The sequence below is a fragment of the Pristis pectinata genome, chromosome 3 (assembly GCF_009764475.1).
Source record: "Pristis pectinata isolate sPriPec2 chromosome 3, sPriPec2.1.pri, whole genome shotgun sequence".
In the NCBI taxonomy this organism is placed as follows: Eukaryota; Metazoa; Chordata; class Chondrichthyes; order Rhinopristiformes; family Pristidae; genus Pristis; species Pristis pectinata.
Window position 1 is genome coordinate 50,726,037 of NC_067407.1, and position 18,886 is coordinate 50,744,922.

The 18,886-nt window shown below is 40.7% G+C and overlaps 1 protein-coding gene across 21 annotated transcripts in view; it reads right to left on the reverse strand.

The window, feature by feature from the left end:
* Positions 1 to 18,886, reverse strand: part of ptprc (protein tyrosine phosphatase receptor type C) — a 178,271-nt gene that overhangs the window by 12,709 nt on the left and 146,676 nt on the right. For all 21 annotated transcript variants that reach the window (XM_052010907.1, XM_052010929.1, XM_052010926.1 and 18 more), the window contains 12 exons: positions 16,782 to 16,816; positions 16,565 to 16,674; positions 14,588 to 14,678; positions 12,054 to 12,130; positions 11,443 to 11,479; positions 9,240 to 9,337; positions 7,753 to 7,878; positions 7,493 to 7,647; positions 6,101 to 6,236; positions 4,314 to 4,463; positions 2,395 to 2,485; positions 1,184 to 1,320 (listed from right to left, as the gene is read on the reverse strand). In XM_052010907.1, the coding sequence (XP_051866867.1) occupies positions 1,184 to 1,320; positions 2,395 to 2,485; positions 4,314 to 4,463; positions 6,101 to 6,236; positions 7,493 to 7,647; positions 7,753 to 7,878; positions 9,240 to 9,337; positions 11,443 to 11,479; positions 12,054 to 12,130; positions 14,588 to 14,678; positions 16,565 to 16,674; positions 16,782 to 16,816 (1,243 nt within the window). The remainder of the gene's footprint in view (positions 1 to 1,183; positions 1,321 to 2,394; positions 2,486 to 4,313; positions 4,464 to 6,100; positions 6,237 to 7,492; positions 7,648 to 7,752; positions 7,879 to 9,239; positions 9,338 to 11,442; positions 11,480 to 12,053; positions 12,131 to 14,587; positions 14,679 to 16,564; positions 16,675 to 16,781; positions 16,817 to 18,886) is intronic.

Below are 18,886 nucleotides of genomic sequence, written 5' to 3' on the forward strand. Positions count from 1 at the left end.
AGCCCCTTAAAAGAGATACCCAATCAGTCCCAAACCCCTCCTCTTCCCCAACTGTGTTGCAACTGTTTCCCCTTCAAATTTATTCCTATGGTTCTTTTTTTGAAAATTAATGCTGAACCCACTTCCACCAACCTTACAAGTTTCTGTTTCTGCCCCAAGCTTGTCTGAGAAACTATTTCTAATCTCATGCGCAAAGTTATAATATTCATTATTTTGGCTCTGAGTTATTGTTTATTCTCCATTTTGTGTCCCTGCTCAGAAGCAGCTGGCAGCAACTATGCCTTGGGATCCTTCTCTACCCCATGGTATTTAGCCTCTCCCTCGATGTAAAATCAAAGCTATTATAATGTGCGGTTGGTTCACTCCACACAAATTTTTTCACTGGAGACCAAACCAACACAAACCACAAACTGGTACATCCTATTCACAGATTTCCAGACCTCCCAACCCAATGCATGATCTCCAGACGCCCTTTCTGGGCACAACCTGAGCACCTCCCATTCCACAACACCTAGAATCCTGAAAGGAAGCTTGGGAAGAAAACACCTATACACACGTGCACCTTGTATCCAACCTGACAACTGTCTTCGTGGAGTTTCCATGTGCTCTCTGTGATCCTGTAGGCTTCCCCTAGCTGGTTTCCTCCAATAGCCCATAGATGGCTAATTGGTTGTTATAAATTACTCCTTAGAGTGGGTGGGTGGCAGGAGAATCCAGGGAGTTAATGGTCATGTGCAAAAGAATAGGTTACTGGGAAATAACTGGGGAGTGGGTTGGGTGGGAATACTCTGAAAGCTGGCCTGCACTCATTGGACCAAATAGCCTCCTTGAGAAAGAAAATACAACTGGACTTCTACTTGCCATGGAGCATGTGGGCAATCTTAAACCGGACAGGGACTGATCATGGCTGATGTGTCCTCCTGATAAACGAGTGGCATCATAAAACATTACTAAGCTGTGACGTGGTAACCCTGATCAAGCAGTGGTGTGGATAATAACAGACACAAGTCTCATGACAACACTTTGGAGTTACATTTGCAGTCCAGCAGGACACCGGACTGATTAGGGGACTTGAAATTAAGATGACAGTTTTTGCTCCTAAGGTCATAAGAAGGAGGTGTCTACTTGCCCCACTGGCAAAGCACTGAGAGAAGCACTGTGTAACGTGTGTGCTGATACATACTTCTATGTTGGAAGCATTGATGTATTTTGTGGATTCTTCGTCATCACTCTCATCAGAGCTCGATTCATCATCACTTAGATTTTCACTCTCCTTGCTTCTGTCACTATCCAGTTTGACATAAATTCTGTTGTAATCATCTTTAAAAGAAGAAATTCATAAACTACATGTAGTCTGCATTTCAGAATGAGTTTCAAAGTAAAAATTATGTTTTATTTACACATACATGAAACGTGACATTGCTGACTTGGGTGATATTTATTGTTCTTTAACTGGGTCGCTCGCTTGGACGTTTTAGCGTCCAGGAGACACAAGAGACTGCAGAGTCCAGTTTAGAGTCAGCCTTATTAACTATGGATCTGGAGTCATAGAAAGGCTAGATCAGGCAAGGATAGCAGGTTTTCCTTAAAGAACATTGATCAGGCAGATAGGCGCTTATGATAAGCTGGTAGCTTCTCAGTCACTGTTATTGATGATGACTTTCTGGGGTTCATGTTCTTGCCTCCAAATCAACAATCCAGGCATCTGGTTGCCAGTGTAACAACAACCATAATGTTATGGTAACCCTTAGGTCCTTACACCTCACTTGCCTCTTTGCAGCTGCTTTATGCATTCAAACAATACAGTTTTTGTCACCCTATTATTGGAAAGACATGGTTAAACTGGAAAGCGTGCCGAGAAAATTTACGAGGTCATTGCCAGGACTAGGAGGCCTGAGTCATAGAGAGAGGTTGGCCAGGCTAGGTTTTTATTCCTTGAAACATAGGAGAATGAGGGGCCACATTATAAAGGTGTTTAAAGTTATGAGAGGCATGGATAAGGTGGATGTTAGCTTTTCCCCAGGGTAGGGGAGTCCAAAACTAAGGGGCATAGGAATAGGGTGAGAGGGGAAAGATTTAAAAGGACCTAATGGGCAACTTTCTCACACAGAAGGTGGTGAGTATATGGAACAAGCTGCCAGTGGAAGTGGTTGGACAAGTACATGGAGGCGCGTGGCTTAAAAGGATTTGGGCTGATCGCAGGAAATTGGGACTAGTTGAGTGGGCGTCATGATCGGCATGGACTTGTTGGGCCGAAGGGCCTGTATCTATGACTCTATAACAAGACACCAAACAGCTATTGTGGGAGAAATCTGAACAATCCCATGAAACTCATGTGTGTGGAGAGAGAGAGAAAGAGGAGAGAGATAAACAGAGAGAAAATGTAATACTCACATGGGATCACTGAAAGTGACCGGTTTTTGCTTTGGTTATCTCCGTGTCTTCCCACTGTCTGAGATTTCCATCCAGTATAAAATGGAATCCTCTGAAATATTTAGGAATAAGAAATAAATAATACATACAATATTATAAAACCTATTTATACTGATATAATAAAACAAATCTTTTAACATTTGTTTTCTTCCAAAATATTATGCAAATTGGAAACCACTGTTTGAACTGCCAGGTTCAAACAGTGGTTTCCAATATGCATAATTATTCTCTTTAGTTCCTCTCAAAATTATTTCCAATTTTTTTTCTGATTGAACAGATTCTTTTGGTTCTTCCCCCATGTTAAAGTTGAGGGCAGATCTGCAAAATAGACATCCTGAGAATTTCCAGTTCTAAGCAAAAATCCAGCACCACCTCCATCACCAACAGCCAGTTCCATATTTTGCCAGTATATAATCAGCTTTTGATATTGCAGGACTTTGTCTTCCCAGTATGTCTCCTTCACGCACTGATTTGGCTTTGAGTTCTTAATCCCACACAATTTCATAAGCAAGTTCACAAGTTTCCTTTAAAATTGATCTTCATTGTTTCACCATTAAATACAAAAACATGAGCCTAATCCCTTGTTTCATTCCTTCATCCGCTCCAACACTTAACCATAAAAATTTAAAAATCATCAATAATCTTCAGAATAAAACAAAAGGCTGACATATACTTCAGTATCACTTTTGATTTCAGAAAGGTATCCTGAAATTAAGGCTGCCTTTTAAATATTCTAGCACTCAATATTGAGAAAAAAATAATTTTAACAATGAAAGCCAAATAGAACCCAGTAGTAAAGAGTTATGAGAAAGGAAGTGCTTAGTAGCAGTAGTTACCAGAAATGTTATGGCCCAAATCAATTATGAGGCAAATGGAGTTTTCATTGAAGTCTGATTTGCAGTAAACATGCTTTCATTACGACCAGTAAACAGAGAATGCCCTCCCAACAAAACTTCATCCTCCTGTTAACCGGTTTCCCTCAACTACTGGTTTAAACTGCGAGTAAAAAGGTCAATAAACCATTTCTGTCCAGTAGTGCAGACACCAGAAATTGTCTGGCTCTCGACAGCCACTGCATGGTGTTCTGTGTGCTTACAGTAGCTCACTAGGTCACTGAGTAATTTGATTCAATGGAGATGGGTGCTGCAGATCACGCTTGTCTCAGTATTGGCAGAAACATTGGGGCTGAGGAAGAGGAGCAGTTGCCCATTTAGTCACCTGCTATGTATTCCTCCCTAGCCCCACAAATCCAATTTCCCCATAGCATATTCCACTTCTCAATGAGATTATGGTTAATCTGTTACTGATACCATTCACTTGCTTTGGCTCTTAATGCCCTTGACTTGATTGGTAAAGGACTATTGATCCCCAGTTTAACATTACTAATGGAGCCAGCATCTCCTGTCCTTTATTGGAGATGACTCAGCAAATCATTGTACGAAGAAGCATTCTTAATTTCTCTCGTGTTGCCTGGTGCTGATTTTAATACCCTGACTTCCCCACACGTTAAGGAGAAAAGGATTTCTCCTATCCATCTTATCAATTCCATCCAAAATCTTAAAAGGTTAACTGAATCACCCAGGAATCCAAGGCTAGTTAACAAAGTCACTCCTCATAATCTATACCTCAAAGCCACAGTAAAGTTCCAGTGAGTTTATACCTCTGTCCTTTCCAAAGTGAGATGCATAGTAATCTATCAATTACTCCATATCACTGCTGTATATCTTCCCAGTTAAAAATGACAATATGATTCCAGCTTCTAAACCCTGATTTAACAAATCAGCATGAAGTTCACCTAAACAGTGATTTAGTTTATTATCATTTGCGTAGCATCATTCATGCTGGCTCTTGAGGTTACGTGCTTGGGTAGTTGAACTGACCTGGAACTCTGCCTCCAGGAGGGATGGCTCAGTAGGTGGGTCCCTCTTTTTAAAATCGGTGAGGTGTTTGGGCAGTTCAGACAGGTTGACCTCAGTTTCACCATAGAGGTAGTATTCCAGCAAAGCCTGGTGTATAAGAATGTACTGGGCCTGCAACGGAACACAGAATTGTTGAGACATCGATACACGTCAGACAAACTCATCAAAGCCAAATGATAAAAGTGACTGGTTGACAGAATCGAGTCAACATCTTTAATCATTGGGTTTGAAAGTGCTTCAGATAGCAGGATAATTGGATGAATCAATTAAGCAATCCTGCAAACAAATCTGACCTTCGGAAGCCTAGTTCCAGTGTGAGTTGACACACACTATCTTTAGGTAGGTGGAAGGTATCCCATGAGACAAAGGATGCAGCAGAATCCAAGGATGGAAAGAAAGTGACCTGGGATCCTACCTCAGCTTTCTTTCTAACATCATGTAGTTCAATAGATTTTTACCAGACGTGGGTAAACCACAGTTATTTCTTGCCTTATAATTCTCTCTCTCTTGGCTGTAGATGGGCAGGGAGGTGCTTGTATAAAAACAGTACAGTGTGTAAAATAAAATGAACAATACCAACAGTAACCAAGCCATTGTTGATAAACTTACTCTGTACTGAAAGATATTTCCTTTCTCTGATAGCTCTGTGAAAGCAAGATTGGGCTGAGCCAGTCCGTACAAAATCTGCCACTAAATGCACAAATCAGCAGCCTCTGCATTGCTCTTTAGGATGCTGGTGTGAGAAGTGGAAACATTCTCAAAGGAGTCTGGATACTCATGAAATAAGAGCTTCATTGTAAAGGTCATTGCAGCCAGGGAATGCATCCAAGCATTTCCATGAATATTCCAGCAATTACTGATTAGTTGGAATCAGCCGCCACTATGATGCTCAAGCCTGGCCCATGACTTTGAGACCATAAAGACTAACATCACTGCCACTCCAACTATTATTAGCAGATTTTTAAACACTGCTGCCTCACAGCTCCAGCAACCCAGGGTCAATCGTGACCTCTGGTCCTGTCTGTGTGGAGTTTGCAAGTTCTCCTGTGACCCCATGGGTTTCCTCTGGATGATGCTCCAGTTTCCTTACACACCCCAAAGACTTGTGGGTTGGCAGATTTATTGGCGACTGTAAATTGTTGTAGGTGAGTGTTAGAATCTTGGGGGTTGATGTGGGGTGGGAGGAATTGATGGGAATGTGGGGAGAGTAAAATGAGATTGGTGAAGGATTATTGTAAAATGAGTGCTTGACGGTTGGTGCCAATGAGCCTGTCTTTGTGCTGTGTGACTCCGTGACAATTTCAATGGCCCTTACCCAATGTCATGCACGTTAATTGGTCACTCGTGTGAGTTGATAGCAGGAAAAGCAGGGCGGGATTGATGGACGTGAGAAAGAACAGGTTGCTGAGAAACAGGTGAGGGAATGGGATTGATGAGAATATTCTGAGAACCACCCAAGACTCGACTGGCTGACTGGTATCCTATATTGTGAGAGGTGTAAAATGTGAAGCATTTGCAGATCCCATTCAATACAGGGCCAGCACTGCACCTCACTGAATAGTTTCCAATCCCCGTCGCTAAGGCGGTACACCTGCAGGATGTGAATGTGTGGAAAAGTCAGGATTAAGCTTGACTGTGATGAATCCCTCCCCACCCTTTGCAATTCAGCAAAGAGAGTGGGTGTTGAGGACATTGGCATCACTGCCCACTTGTGCAAAGGCAAAGTACCTTTGCAACGATTAGCTTACCTCAACCTGCACCATGAGGCAGCGTTGCCGACGGAGCTGAGCTATGTAACCATAGACATCCACTCGCCCTTCAGCCTCAAGGGCCTGCAACATGGCATCAATTCCAATGTAGCTGCCTGTGCGACCCACCCCGGCACTGTGGAGAGATGTGGCAAAGAGTTAAACATGCAGTCTAAACACATACTTTCTCAAGAAAAGTCAAAATTGTAGATCAAGGAAAAGATCACTTCCCTTACTGAGTTTCCAGCATTTTCTGGTTTTGTTTTAGAATTTATGATATCTGCAATATTTTGCAGAACTGCCATGAAATGGAAGCAGGAGCCCAAGAACAAAATCGATACAATCACACCATGTCTAAAGGCACAAGACTAATGAATGCACAGGTAAATTGTGGACCCGACTCCTGGGGAGTTTCTTTCTGCAACGAACAGTGCTTGTTGAAAATCACACTGATCCCATCCACATATGAATGAAGATGAGGTTATCTGATATATTTAGTTTTTAATGTACTCACTTCATTCACGTCATAAATAGCCAATAACGGACACTTGAAGGGAAAGAAGAATCTAATAAATGTAGATTAGGAAGGATGGGCAAACATACAGAGGGTGCACAGGAGATTTAGGAGGATTTTACCAGGGCTGGAAAATTATATACCAGGCTAATTTGTGCTCATTAGAACAAAGGAGATTAAGGGAAAATTCACCTGAAGTGTAAAGAGTAACGAAGGACCTGACAGAGTGAACAGGAAGGATCATTTTCTTTCAGTTGAGAATTAGGGAAGATAGATTGAAGTTAATTGGTAGAAAAATTAGAGGGGGATAGAAAAAACATATTTTCACTCAAAGAATATTTACACATTTGAAATGAGAAACACTACTCCCTACAGCTATTTATTTATTAGATATTTATTAGTCATATGTATATCGAAACACACAGTAAAATGCATCTTTTTGATTACTGAGAATGTGCTGGGGGCAGCCCGCAAGTGTCGCCACTCTTCCGGCACCAACATACCATGCCCACAACTCTTGATCTGTACGTCTTTAGAATGTGGGAGGAAACCGGAACACACGGAAGAAACCCACGCAGACACAGGGAGAACTTACAAACTCCTTACAGACAACGGCGGAATTGAATCTGGGTCACTGGCGCTGTAATGGCTGAACGCTAACCATCAGATCAAGAGCATGTAATTGTATTTTCTTTACGTTGGATCACCCCCAATCATTCATCTCATCTTACTTACCAGAAGTACAATTTTTGAGCACATTGGGTGTGCCACTGCTTTGACAACTCCATTTATGAGACAAGTAAATTAATAACAACAAGCAAGCAATTACTTCCAGGCTATGACAGAATGATATCTTTTGAGTAAAATGTCCTGATTACCTGCAGTGTACAACAATTGGACCGCTAAATAGGTTTCTGAAGGTATTAACTCTCTGACGCAACTTGAGAAGAAGATGTGGATTTTCTGGAACACCGTGGTCTGGCCAGCTGATGAATTGTATGTGCGTCACTTCTCTCTCTGGAGATTTTTCCTTCTGAAGGAATATGGCAAAATATCAATTAATAGTCTCTTTAATCAGCCATAACAAAATTCAAAAGTGACCGGAGTGAAAACCAATAAAGGACTTATTCAGACTTACCTGTGAAATGAAGAGTTTCCGTATAACATAGTCCGGACACTTCTTCTCTTCACTAATTCTCACAGAGAGGTCACCAAAGTACATGGACTTCACAGCCATGGTGGGCCAATACTGAGCACACTTGGGCTGGAAAAAAAAATCTTTTGTGATAACTGCATTCTGTTTTTTTTTAATCTTCACACAAGCAAGCTCTTTTAAACAAGAAAATAAAAAAAAGATTAAAAAGAAGTTCGGAAATCTGAAACAAAAACAAAATGCTGGAAACGCTCAGCAGGTCAAATGACATCTGCAGAAAGAGAAACAGAGCTAACCTTTCAGATACAAGCCTCTTCATCCAATTTTGTTAACTTGGATTAACTAATTTTTCTCTTTCCACAGATATAGCCTGTAATGCTAAGAATTCTCAGCAGGTTCTATTTCTTTTATGCAAGAACCAGTTTTATATTTTGAAATTGAAAATTGAAAATTGAAAATCTCTAATAGCATCTGTTCAGGATTATTCTGGAGTTATTAAATTATGGATAGCATAATTATGGATTAATTAAAATGAGAACCAGTCTTCAGGAAATAAAACCTGTTTACAATTTAACTTATATGTTAAGGTTATTGAAACCAATCATTGGGTGTGGGACATTCTGATTCTGTACCATTGAAACTATGCAGGGGAAGAAAATAGATGAAGGTTCAAGTTAATTGGTGGTCATTGAAAACTTCAAGATGAGATCAGGGAAGGCGCTTAGCAGCCATCTCCTGGATTAACACATTGTTAAAGACATATCCCTTTTTATGTATTTTTTTCTTCATCCTTCTGTTCATTGCTCTCTCCACTGTAAAGGTTGTGGTCTGAATTTCTCCAGCCTGTGCACCTATTAACACAGCACTGGATTGGGAAATATTGGAGCACGAGTGGGCCATTCAGTCCATTGGGCTGCACCACCATTCAATACTTTCATGGCTGATCATCCATTTCAGTGAAAAAATGTTCCAGCCTTCTCCCCACATACCTTTAATCTCTTCAGCATGAAGAAATATATCTACCTAATAACTTGACCTTCACTAGCTTCTCTTGAAGAGAATTTCACAGGTTCACCAATCTTCAGGCGAAGAAATTTCCTGATCTTGGTTCTTAACAGCGTATCCTGAGGCTGTGACTCCTGGTTCTGGATTCTCCATCTGTCAGGAACATCTTCCTATTCTCTCCCACCTTCACATCCCTCCCCCACCTCTCCTAATGAAAACTAACTTTTCTCCTTTTGCTAGTTCTGGCAAAGTGTCCCAGACAGAATATGTTACCTGTTTCTCTCTCCACAGACACTGTCTGGCCTGCTGAGTGTTTCAGTGGTTTCTGCTTTTGTTTCAGATTTGCAGCATCTGCAGTTTGTTGATTTGCTCCTGTACCTAGTCTGTTTAGTTCTGATAGAATTACAGGACGGTGCACAGGAGGTTAAAAAAAAAGTCAAGCTTGTGTTGTGGAGAATGCATCTTACCCGCTTCCCTTCCTCACAGCGAGTCACCATGACAACAATTGTTACTTTCTGTTCCCACACCATTTTCCAGAAATCATCAGCCGTTTCCTCTTTCGGTCCTAAAAAAAAGCAGAATTGAGCAAATACTGAGAAAATCAAAAGTGCAGGCATTCATTTGTGGGATTGGTATATTTTAAACCAGTTGAATTCAGCTGCATACGAGAAGGAAATAGAACAGGAGAAGCTACTAAATTAGGAAACAGACTGGAGGCACCGGAAGCAATGAGAGTGAAGTAAAGAAAACAAACGTGGCAAAAAGAATCATTCTTGCAGGAAGATGAAGGGCAGGAGAAGGGAGCAGGAGGACACTGGCGTTACCAACAATCAGAGTGAGAACTCTGTGTCCAAGGAAAGAGAACAGGTGCAATTAATAAATCATTAATTTACAAGGACTTCTATAATAACAGAAGTTGAGATGTGATTGATTTGAGGGCCAGTCTAAAGGGGGAAAAAGACTGGAACTCTTGATAAAACAGATTATTTGCTCGATACAAAAAGTTAAGAAGCTGAAAATAAATAAATCTTCTGTCAATTGTGTTGTGATGTAGGATATACAATGAGTTAATCTCTAATAAACCTATTCATCCAAAGTTTTGAGCCAATCATTTATCTCCACATTTTCTAGCACTCTCTGCAATCTTTAATGATCATGGATGACTGTCATTTAGAGTCACAGAGTCATGCAGCACAGAAACAGGCCCTTCAGCCCACCCTATCCGTGCCAACCATCAAGAACCCATTTATACTAATCCTATTTACCACATTTGGTCTGTAGTCTTCTATTTCTTAGATCCGCTCTGATGTTATTTTCATCAAACAAACAAACCCTAGAGTTTTATGAAAGTGCGACTAATTTATTTCCTTTAAGTGACCAGTAACAGGATTTATTTTGATGCTTCCTCTCGGACTGAGTCTGACGTGTCTCTTGTCAAGCATAAAACCTATTCTATTACTTCTCATATGGACTTCCTCCTGTGGTGACAACTATCAGGTGTCAGTTGTAAACTTGGGATTGAGGTAACTTGTTTTTTTCCATCTGCTGTGTTATGACCACGACTCTCCTATTGGTTCTAAAACACCTGGTGGCAGGTGGCTGACTGGTGTAACTACAGTGCTTGGTTCCTTTTCAGATTTTCTCTTCATCTGCAGTAGGGTTGTCTGTGTATCAAGGGGACAAGGTTTACAGTCAGTGGTCGAGGGGTATGTTGAGGTCATGATCCGCTATAGTGCACTTTTTCAACCCACTTAAGGTGAATTGTACTGCCCTTATGATTAAATTGATATTGGTATTGGTTTATTATTGTCCCTTGTACCGAGGTACAGTGAAAAACTTGTCTTGCATACCGTTTGTACAGATCAATTCATTGCACAGTGCATTGAGGTAGCACAGGATAAAAACAATAACTGAATACAGAGTAAAGTGTCACAGCTACAGAGGAAGTACAGTGCAGGTAGACAATAAGGTGCAAGGTCATAACAAGGTAGTTTGTGAGGTCAAGGGTCCATCTCATCGTATAAGGGAACCGTTCAATAGTCTTATCACAGTGGGATAGAAGCTGACTTGAGCCTGGTGGTATGTGCCCTCAGGCTCCTGTATCTTCTGCCTGATGGGAGAGGGGAGACGAAAGAATGACCCAGGTGGGTGGGATCTTTGATTATGCTAGCTGCTTCACCAAGGCAGCGAGAGGTATAGAGTCCATGGAGGGGAGGCTGGTTTCTGTGAGGCGCTGAGCTGTGTCCACAACTCTCCGCAGTTTCTTGCAGTCCTGGGCAGAGCAGTTGCCACACCAAGCCGTGATGCGTCCAGATAGGATGCTTTCTATGGTGCGTCGATAAAAGTTGGTGCACCATAGAAATGGCGACTAGGCTACTTCCACTGAAATAGCTACAGCTGCTCTTGGTGTTGCTGCAGTGAAGCATTATAATACAAGGGGAGGAGTCGCAAAACTGCATAGTCCAGGCAGGAAAACTGCACTGAATATTAAGTCAACACATCCGCAACTCTGTGTAACCTGGCTGTTAATTTCTATCAGGTGTGTAAATTGAAACCATTCAAACTCATGGTTCTCTGACATAGACACCTCCTGTTAAAGAGCAAACTTTTCATTGAAATTGTTTTGTGACATTGACTAGAACAGTATTGCCTGTATACAAATAAATGTACCTTGGGCAGCAATGTACTTCCGGGGTTCATTGAAGCCCTATGTAAAAAAAGATAATAAAGTTAAAAACAACAGTACTTCACCAGTAAATAAATGCTCAATAACCAGTCAGTAATGGAGAGAATTAATAACATTGGAGTTATAGAATGAGTTTTACAATCATCAGTAGTAGGACTATTCAGATGCATGTCAAGGACAAGGCATGAATATAGAGGCACATTGGATTGCCAATATTGAACCTCAGTTCTCAACATAATGGAATCGGATGTCAAAATAAACTATGGTACAACAAAATGTTATTGTGTTGAACACTAGTGCCAATTTGGATCCTCCCCTGAAGAACTGTGAAATTGGTTGTAAAGGCCTTCAGAGGTAGATCCTGGAGATGGGTCCACAATGGGGCCAACAGTAGAATTGGATTGTGTCAGGGTCAGGAACTGCTTCCCTGTTATAATCTGCAAGTTTTGCATGAAGCCAGAGAACACATTTCTCTTTCAACACACTTTAATCATCAAGACGATTAAGCAATCCCACTTAAATTTCTGCTGTCAAAGTACACAATATTAAATTCTTAAATATCATTTGTCTGTCAGTTCCAAGAATTCATACTTACATCAATGAAACTTGCATTGATATAATCCGAGCCTTGCTCTCCAGACACAGGGGAAAGTTGAACACGGTTGTAATCATCTGTTGAGAAAGTACAATCCTAGTTAGTTCAATTTGAAGAGTTCACTGAATCAACAAGGCAGAAGTGTTCCAAGCTAAATCCATTAATCACCAGTTGAAGAATTTTTAGCATTGACCCAGCCTGGACCTTTACTGACTTCAAAAATTGTAGTGGCTTTTCATCAGAAGAAGAGAAATGAGGGGAGAAATTAATAAAGGTGCTCCAAGTAATGATGGAATGGAACACTCCATTAGGAAACAGAGCCCAAGAAATGGAACTGGACCAATTTAGGTGCAATAAAAAGTGATTGCATTGAACACTATTGCCAGCTTGGAGCCCCCCACCTCCCCCCAATGAACTTTGAAATTGTTTTATAAGGGCCATTGAAATTGTCATAGTCACAGAGCATGGAAACAGGGTCATCAGTTCACTGGGTCTGCACCAATCATCAAGCACCCATTTCACACTAATTCTACATCAATCTCACTTTATTCTCCCCACATTCCCATCAATTCCTCCCCCCCACTCCCAAGATTCTAACACTCACCTACAACAATTTACAGTTGCCGATAAACCCACCAACCCGCACATCTTTGTAATGTGAAAGGAAACTGGAATACCTGGAGGAAACCCACGTGGTCACAGGGAGAATGTACAAAACTTCATACAGATAGCATCTAAGTTCAGGATTGAACCTGGGGTACTGGAACTGTGAGGGAGCAGCTCAGCAAGCTGTGCCACTGTGCTGCTCCTACTGTTCCCACTGTAAAAGAGGAGATATGCCTGGAGATACCCGTTTCCCAACAAAAGCGGCAGAGAATTATCATGAATGACTTTTTTTCTGAGCTGTGTGCAGAGAGGTTGTCAGAGGTAAAGGCACAAACAGCTGCCAGAGAGGTGATGGGAAACACAGGATAGGGGGAGATAGTGTGATCTTCAGTGCATATTACCACACCACTATGTGATCTGCCTACCTCATGGAGTCCTGTTGTGTGAATAGCCATGACCAATCAGTCAAGGATTGCAGGGCAACACCCTGAAGGCTGTAAGCAATGGTGGAGCTGTGGAAATGTTTTGACCATTGGAACATGAGTCTGTCAGATATTGTGGTCGAAATTTGTTATTCAGTCATTGCTCTGAATTAGAAGTTCCAATTCCATTCAGAAAGAAATCAAAGGTGTTGTGCTGACATTGTGACATCATTACTTGTACATCTGACTGGAAATGTCTGGTCCAATTCCAAAAGATTGCATTTTCACCAAGAAGTGTTTGCTAATGCAACCCACTTGCAGCAAAACTGATTTTTCACATCACACTTAATAAACGTGCATTGTGTGATCCAATCACTATGCTATATGTTTTCAGTAATTGAGGTACCTGGAATAAGTTATGTAGTGACCAAATTTAAATGCATCACAGTGATGGTAAGTATTCTTATACAACTGAAGTCTTTTTACACAAAGGAAGATGGGGATGTAGAAAGCACCTGGGATTAATGATGGAAGCTTGGATCATGTTGACACTTAAGAATGTTCAATAAGTTGACGAAAAGTGAAATAGAGTGATATGGTAAAAGATTGGCCACAGAGGATTAAAATTATATGGTGGATGAATAGTCTGAATAGTGGTACAGATTGGTCAAACTGCATGAGGAGCTGGAGTCTCATTGCCAATGTCTGGTTGATATCTATCCTTCAATTAATACTTCTAATAATCAGATTATTTTCCCATTAGTATGTTCCTGCCTATAGGAGTTTACCCTGCCAAACTGGCTTCTGCACTTCCCACACTACAACACTGAATACAATGCTTCATTCAAAAGTACTTCATCGGCTGTAAATGATTTGGGTCATGCTGAAACAGACATGAAATGAACTATTTAAATCTAATCATCCTCTGTATTAAAATTTCTTTATAAAGTACTTAATTTTTCTTGATGAAAATTATAGTTTCAAGTTGCTGGACAGAAATAAGTGAAGACATAATAGATGGTGTTCTAAGCATATCGGTCCAGTAAGTGTTATTTCGACTGGTCAACAAAGTCTAAAGCTTGCAGTAGATTTTTCTTAATGGATACTTGACTGCTGTATCTGTGAGGGACAATCTGTCTCTCATTTTCCTGAGCAACCCACCACCTTCCATACTCAGGATCCTGTAATTCATCGATATGCTAAATGTCTGAAGAAAAGCACATTCTCCCCCCCATTACAAGTAAATTAATATCAACAATTGTTTTTTTATACACACATATAAAGCATAAGTTTGTTGACTGTTTCAAAGTTATAGCTTTCAATGAAGTGAATAAAAAATACTTCCCAAGCCTATACAAATGACATATTCTGACAGATTCCTTTAACTTTCTGGGTATTATTTCAATGCTGAGATATTCTATGGGGTCATAGTGTTCTGTAATTATATAGAAACACATCAGCTGAAAACATATCTTAAACAAGTTAGCAGGATCCACTTAAACTCACATGGCAGGATGTCAATATATCGATTCTTGAGCGAATTACAGCTTTTACGTGCCTCCTTGACGGCATATTTGCTGAAAACCCTTGGAATGCTCTGTAATGATAATTTCAAAAATACATTCTTTTCAATTGACAGAGTAGCCATGTTTCTTATTTAGTGTACAATTAGTTCTGTTATTGCTATCATACAGATTGTTACGATATTTTGCAGATGACACAAAAACTGGTAGAGTTGTAGACAGCGAAGAAGGTAGCCTAGGAATACAACGGGACATAGATCAACTGGAAAGTTGGGCAGAGTGGTGGCAGATGGAACTTAATCTAGACAAGTATGAGGTAATGCACTTCGGGGAAAGTAAATTCTGGTAGAGCATATAGAGTAAATGGCAGGGACCTTAGGAATGCTGATGTACAGAGGTACCTTGAGGTACCATTCCAGAACTTGCTGAAAGTGGTGACAAAGGTGAATAGGTTCATGAAGAAGGCATATGGGATGCTTTCCTTCATGGGCAGGGCATTGTGTTTAAGAGTTGGGTTGTCATATTGCAGCTGTACAAAACATTGGTTAGTCTACATTTGGAGTATTGTGTACAGTTCTGGTTGCCGCACTAGGGGAAGGTTGTGGGGACAGTAGAGAGAGTGCAGGTGAGATTCACCAGGATGTTGCCTGGAATGAACCGCTGTAGTTATAAAGAGAGATTGGATGGGCAGGGTTAGTTCTCACTGGAACATAGGAGACAGAGGAGGTGACCTTCTGTAGGTTTATAAAATTATGAGGGACATAGATAAGGGGAGATAGGCAGAGTCTTTTTCCCAGGGCAGGGGAGTCTAGAACTAAGAGGCATAGGTTTAAGGCAAGAGGGGAGAAGTTTAAAAGAGGTCTGAAGGCTACATTTTTCACAAAGGTTGCTGAATATCTGGAACAAGCTGCAAGGAGGTGATAGAGGCAGATACAAAGACAATGTTTAAAAGGTATTTAGATTGGAAAGGCATAGAGGGATATGGGCCAAATGCAGGCAAATGGGATTAGCATAGATAAACATTACAGTCGGCACGGACAAGGTGGGCCGGCAGGGCTCTTTGCTGTTTGATTCTATGATTCTAATTTTCACCACTGCTGTCAGGATGGTGGAGTGAATCACCAGTACTCTGTAGGTCCCACCTGGTTTTCATCCTATTGGCTGAAGGATTTTGGATGCGATCACATGAATGACCAAACATGCAAACGTTTCAACACAACAAGCACTTTCATTACGATTTATGCACAAAGCACAATGTATTGAGGTGCTTCACCAACACTGAATCAACAATTTATCTGTGATCTAAGCGGTAGGAATATGGAGGTCACCTGAGGTGGTAAGACCAGGGGTTAAATTGTAAAATGAGATCCACGTTACCCTCTATGGATGTTAAAGATCTCCTTACACTCTTCAGCATTCTCCCTGATGACTTAGCCGATATTTATCCATCATTCAAATCTCAATAACATACATCGGGGGAAGAGATTTTTTCTTAGTCACTGGTGCACATAACCTTAGGGAATTATGAGCTGTTCTCTGCTTCTGAAGGATGGTTCCATAGAAGTCAGTGGAACTGAATTTCAAAAGTGGTATACAATTCATAACAGCTGCTACGTCACACATTTAGCATTAATGATACAGGATGAATTTCTACCGCTTTATGTTTGGTAGGCAAATTAATTTTTCTACTTTTCAACAATAATTTGATGCATCCTGGGTGCTACATAAAAGAGAGGGGTCTTCTTTTGGTGTTGCCGGCACTTTCAACCTCATTCTCAACAAACAGCTGACCACCTACATCCCTTTCTGGCTCATCCACCACTTTAAATGATTGTTACTCCTCAGTATTGTTGTCCTCCCCTTCAATACATTAATCATCATTGTCTTTGTCCTCAAAGTGGACAGTAACTTCAAAAACACAACAGTCAACGTTTGCGAATTCAGGAACGCGACAATTCACCTGGAACTCTGCTAAAAATAATCTGGATTCATCAGCCTGCTTTCTCCTGTAGGCTTCAATGAGTTGTTCAGCAGGGATGGGTTCCACATTGAGCAGCTGCTTTTCATCATCTGCAAAAAATGGTCAGCATTGGGTATTAAAACTATGAAATATTCTCTGAGAGAATTTAGACCTAATGCTCAACACAAAAAGATAAAGGGCAAAATTGGGAACTGACCATGTCCAATAAGTTCCACAGATTCTTCAGGATGTCTAATTAGGGCAGAGCAAGAAACAAAGAAAAAGTTACATAGCACTGTCAGATCAAGGAGAAAGTACCATTAATAAGTATAATCAGTATTAATAATCAAAATTATGATATTATTAATTTGGTATTGGTATATTATTGTCACTTGTACCAAGGTACAATGAAACACTTGTCTTGCATACCGTTCATTCAGATCAATTCATTACACAGTGCATTGAGGTACTGCTGGGTAAAAACAATAACCAAATACAGAGTAAAGTGTCACAAAACTTTGGATAGGACTTGCATACACTTGTTCTTGCTCCAGTATTCAGTTAAATGTAAGAGTAAGATGACTACCCCAAATTTTCTGTTGATTTATCTGCTGAGAACATATTTGGTTAAACAGAAGTAACGGAGCTGAATCTATTAATATAAAGTGGAACAGGGTAGTTTAACTTCCATTGCCCTCCAGGCTAAACTGATATGAGAAACACTTCTGCTCAGAATAATCATTTTGGTACAGTCTCAGCTGAAACGAGGTAGGCTTCACAAGGTAATAATTAACAGACTGGCTGATGCCTAAAAAAACAGCTGATGTGTGAAAGAAAATGCCACAACACCTCAGCTTAAAGAGTTTTTGAAACTGAAGTTGCAGCACATTTTTGAAGGACGTTGCATATCTCTTTCTAGATCTTAGTTGTAGGGGCTTAGTGCTGAGAACTTGTGTAAAGTGTTGAAAAGCAGTTACTTCCACACCAATGATACCACTCACGTGGACTAAAATAAAAACACTAATAATCACCCTGAGGAAGTATTAAGATGGTACTTTGCCAAATTACAGTGAGTTCTTGTCATCAGGAGGTACATGTCTCCCATAAAACCATTACTTTGCATTAATGGTATTCACCTTGAAATTTTTCTCTTTTACTAATTAAAATTAGAGACAAGAATATGCTTTTTGGATTTAGAACACATTTGTGGGCCAAAGGGCCTGTTCCTGTGCTGTCCTGCTCTATGTTCTATGAATAAATTTGGATTTAGTTTGGCCAAGTGTGAGGTGCTGCAATTCAGGAGATCTAATGTAAAGGGTCAATACATTGTTAATTGCTAGACCCTTAACAATGTTGACGTACAGAGAGATCTTGGGGTCCAGGTCCATAGCTCCCTCAAAGTGGCTGCACAGGTTGATAGGGTGGTAAAGAAGGTGTATGGCATGCTTGCGAGGCACTGAGTTCAAGAGTCAGGAAATTATGTTGCAGCTTTATAAAACTCTGGTTAGGCCACATCTGGAGTATTGCATTCGATTCTGGTCGCTCCATTATGGGCAGGACGTAGAGGCTGTGGAGAGGGTGCAGAAGAGGTTTACCAGGATGCCGCCTGGATTAGAGGGCATGTGCTAAAATGAGAGGTTGGACAAACTTGAGTTGTTTTCTCTGGAGTGGTGGGGGCTGAGAGGAGATCAGACAGAAGTCTATAAGATCATGTGAAACATAGATACAGCTGGTATCTTTTTCCCAGGGTTGAAATGTCTAATATAGAGGGGGTAAATTCAAAGGAGATATGCTGGGCAAGTTTTTTTTAAAAACACAGAGAGTGGCGGGTGCCTGGATTCGCTGCCAGGGGTGGGAGTGGAGGCAAATATGATACAGGCATTTAAGTGGCTCTTAGATAGGCACATGAATGTGCAGAGAATTGAGGGGTATAGACATTGTGTAGGCAGAAGGGATTAGTTTAGTTAGGTGTTTAATTACTAGTTTAATTAAGTCGGTATGACATCATGGGCCAAAGGGCCTGTTCCTCTGTTGTACTATTCTATGTTCTATGTTTTACATTCTAAGTTGTCTGAAGCTGGGAGAGAAAGAAGGGAATTGTTTCAATGCTGTTGAATCCATTTCTCCCTTCATTAGCCATGCCATTCTTAAAAAATACTTTAGTTCAAATCTTATTTTTGTCTTAAAGCCTAGATCAGTACCCATCATTACTGGTTTGAAAGCACAAATAAATAACCAAGGTAGAGAAACAACGGACTGCAGATGCTGGAATCTAGATGAAAAACACGATGATGCTGGAGGGACTCAGCAGGCCAGGCTGCA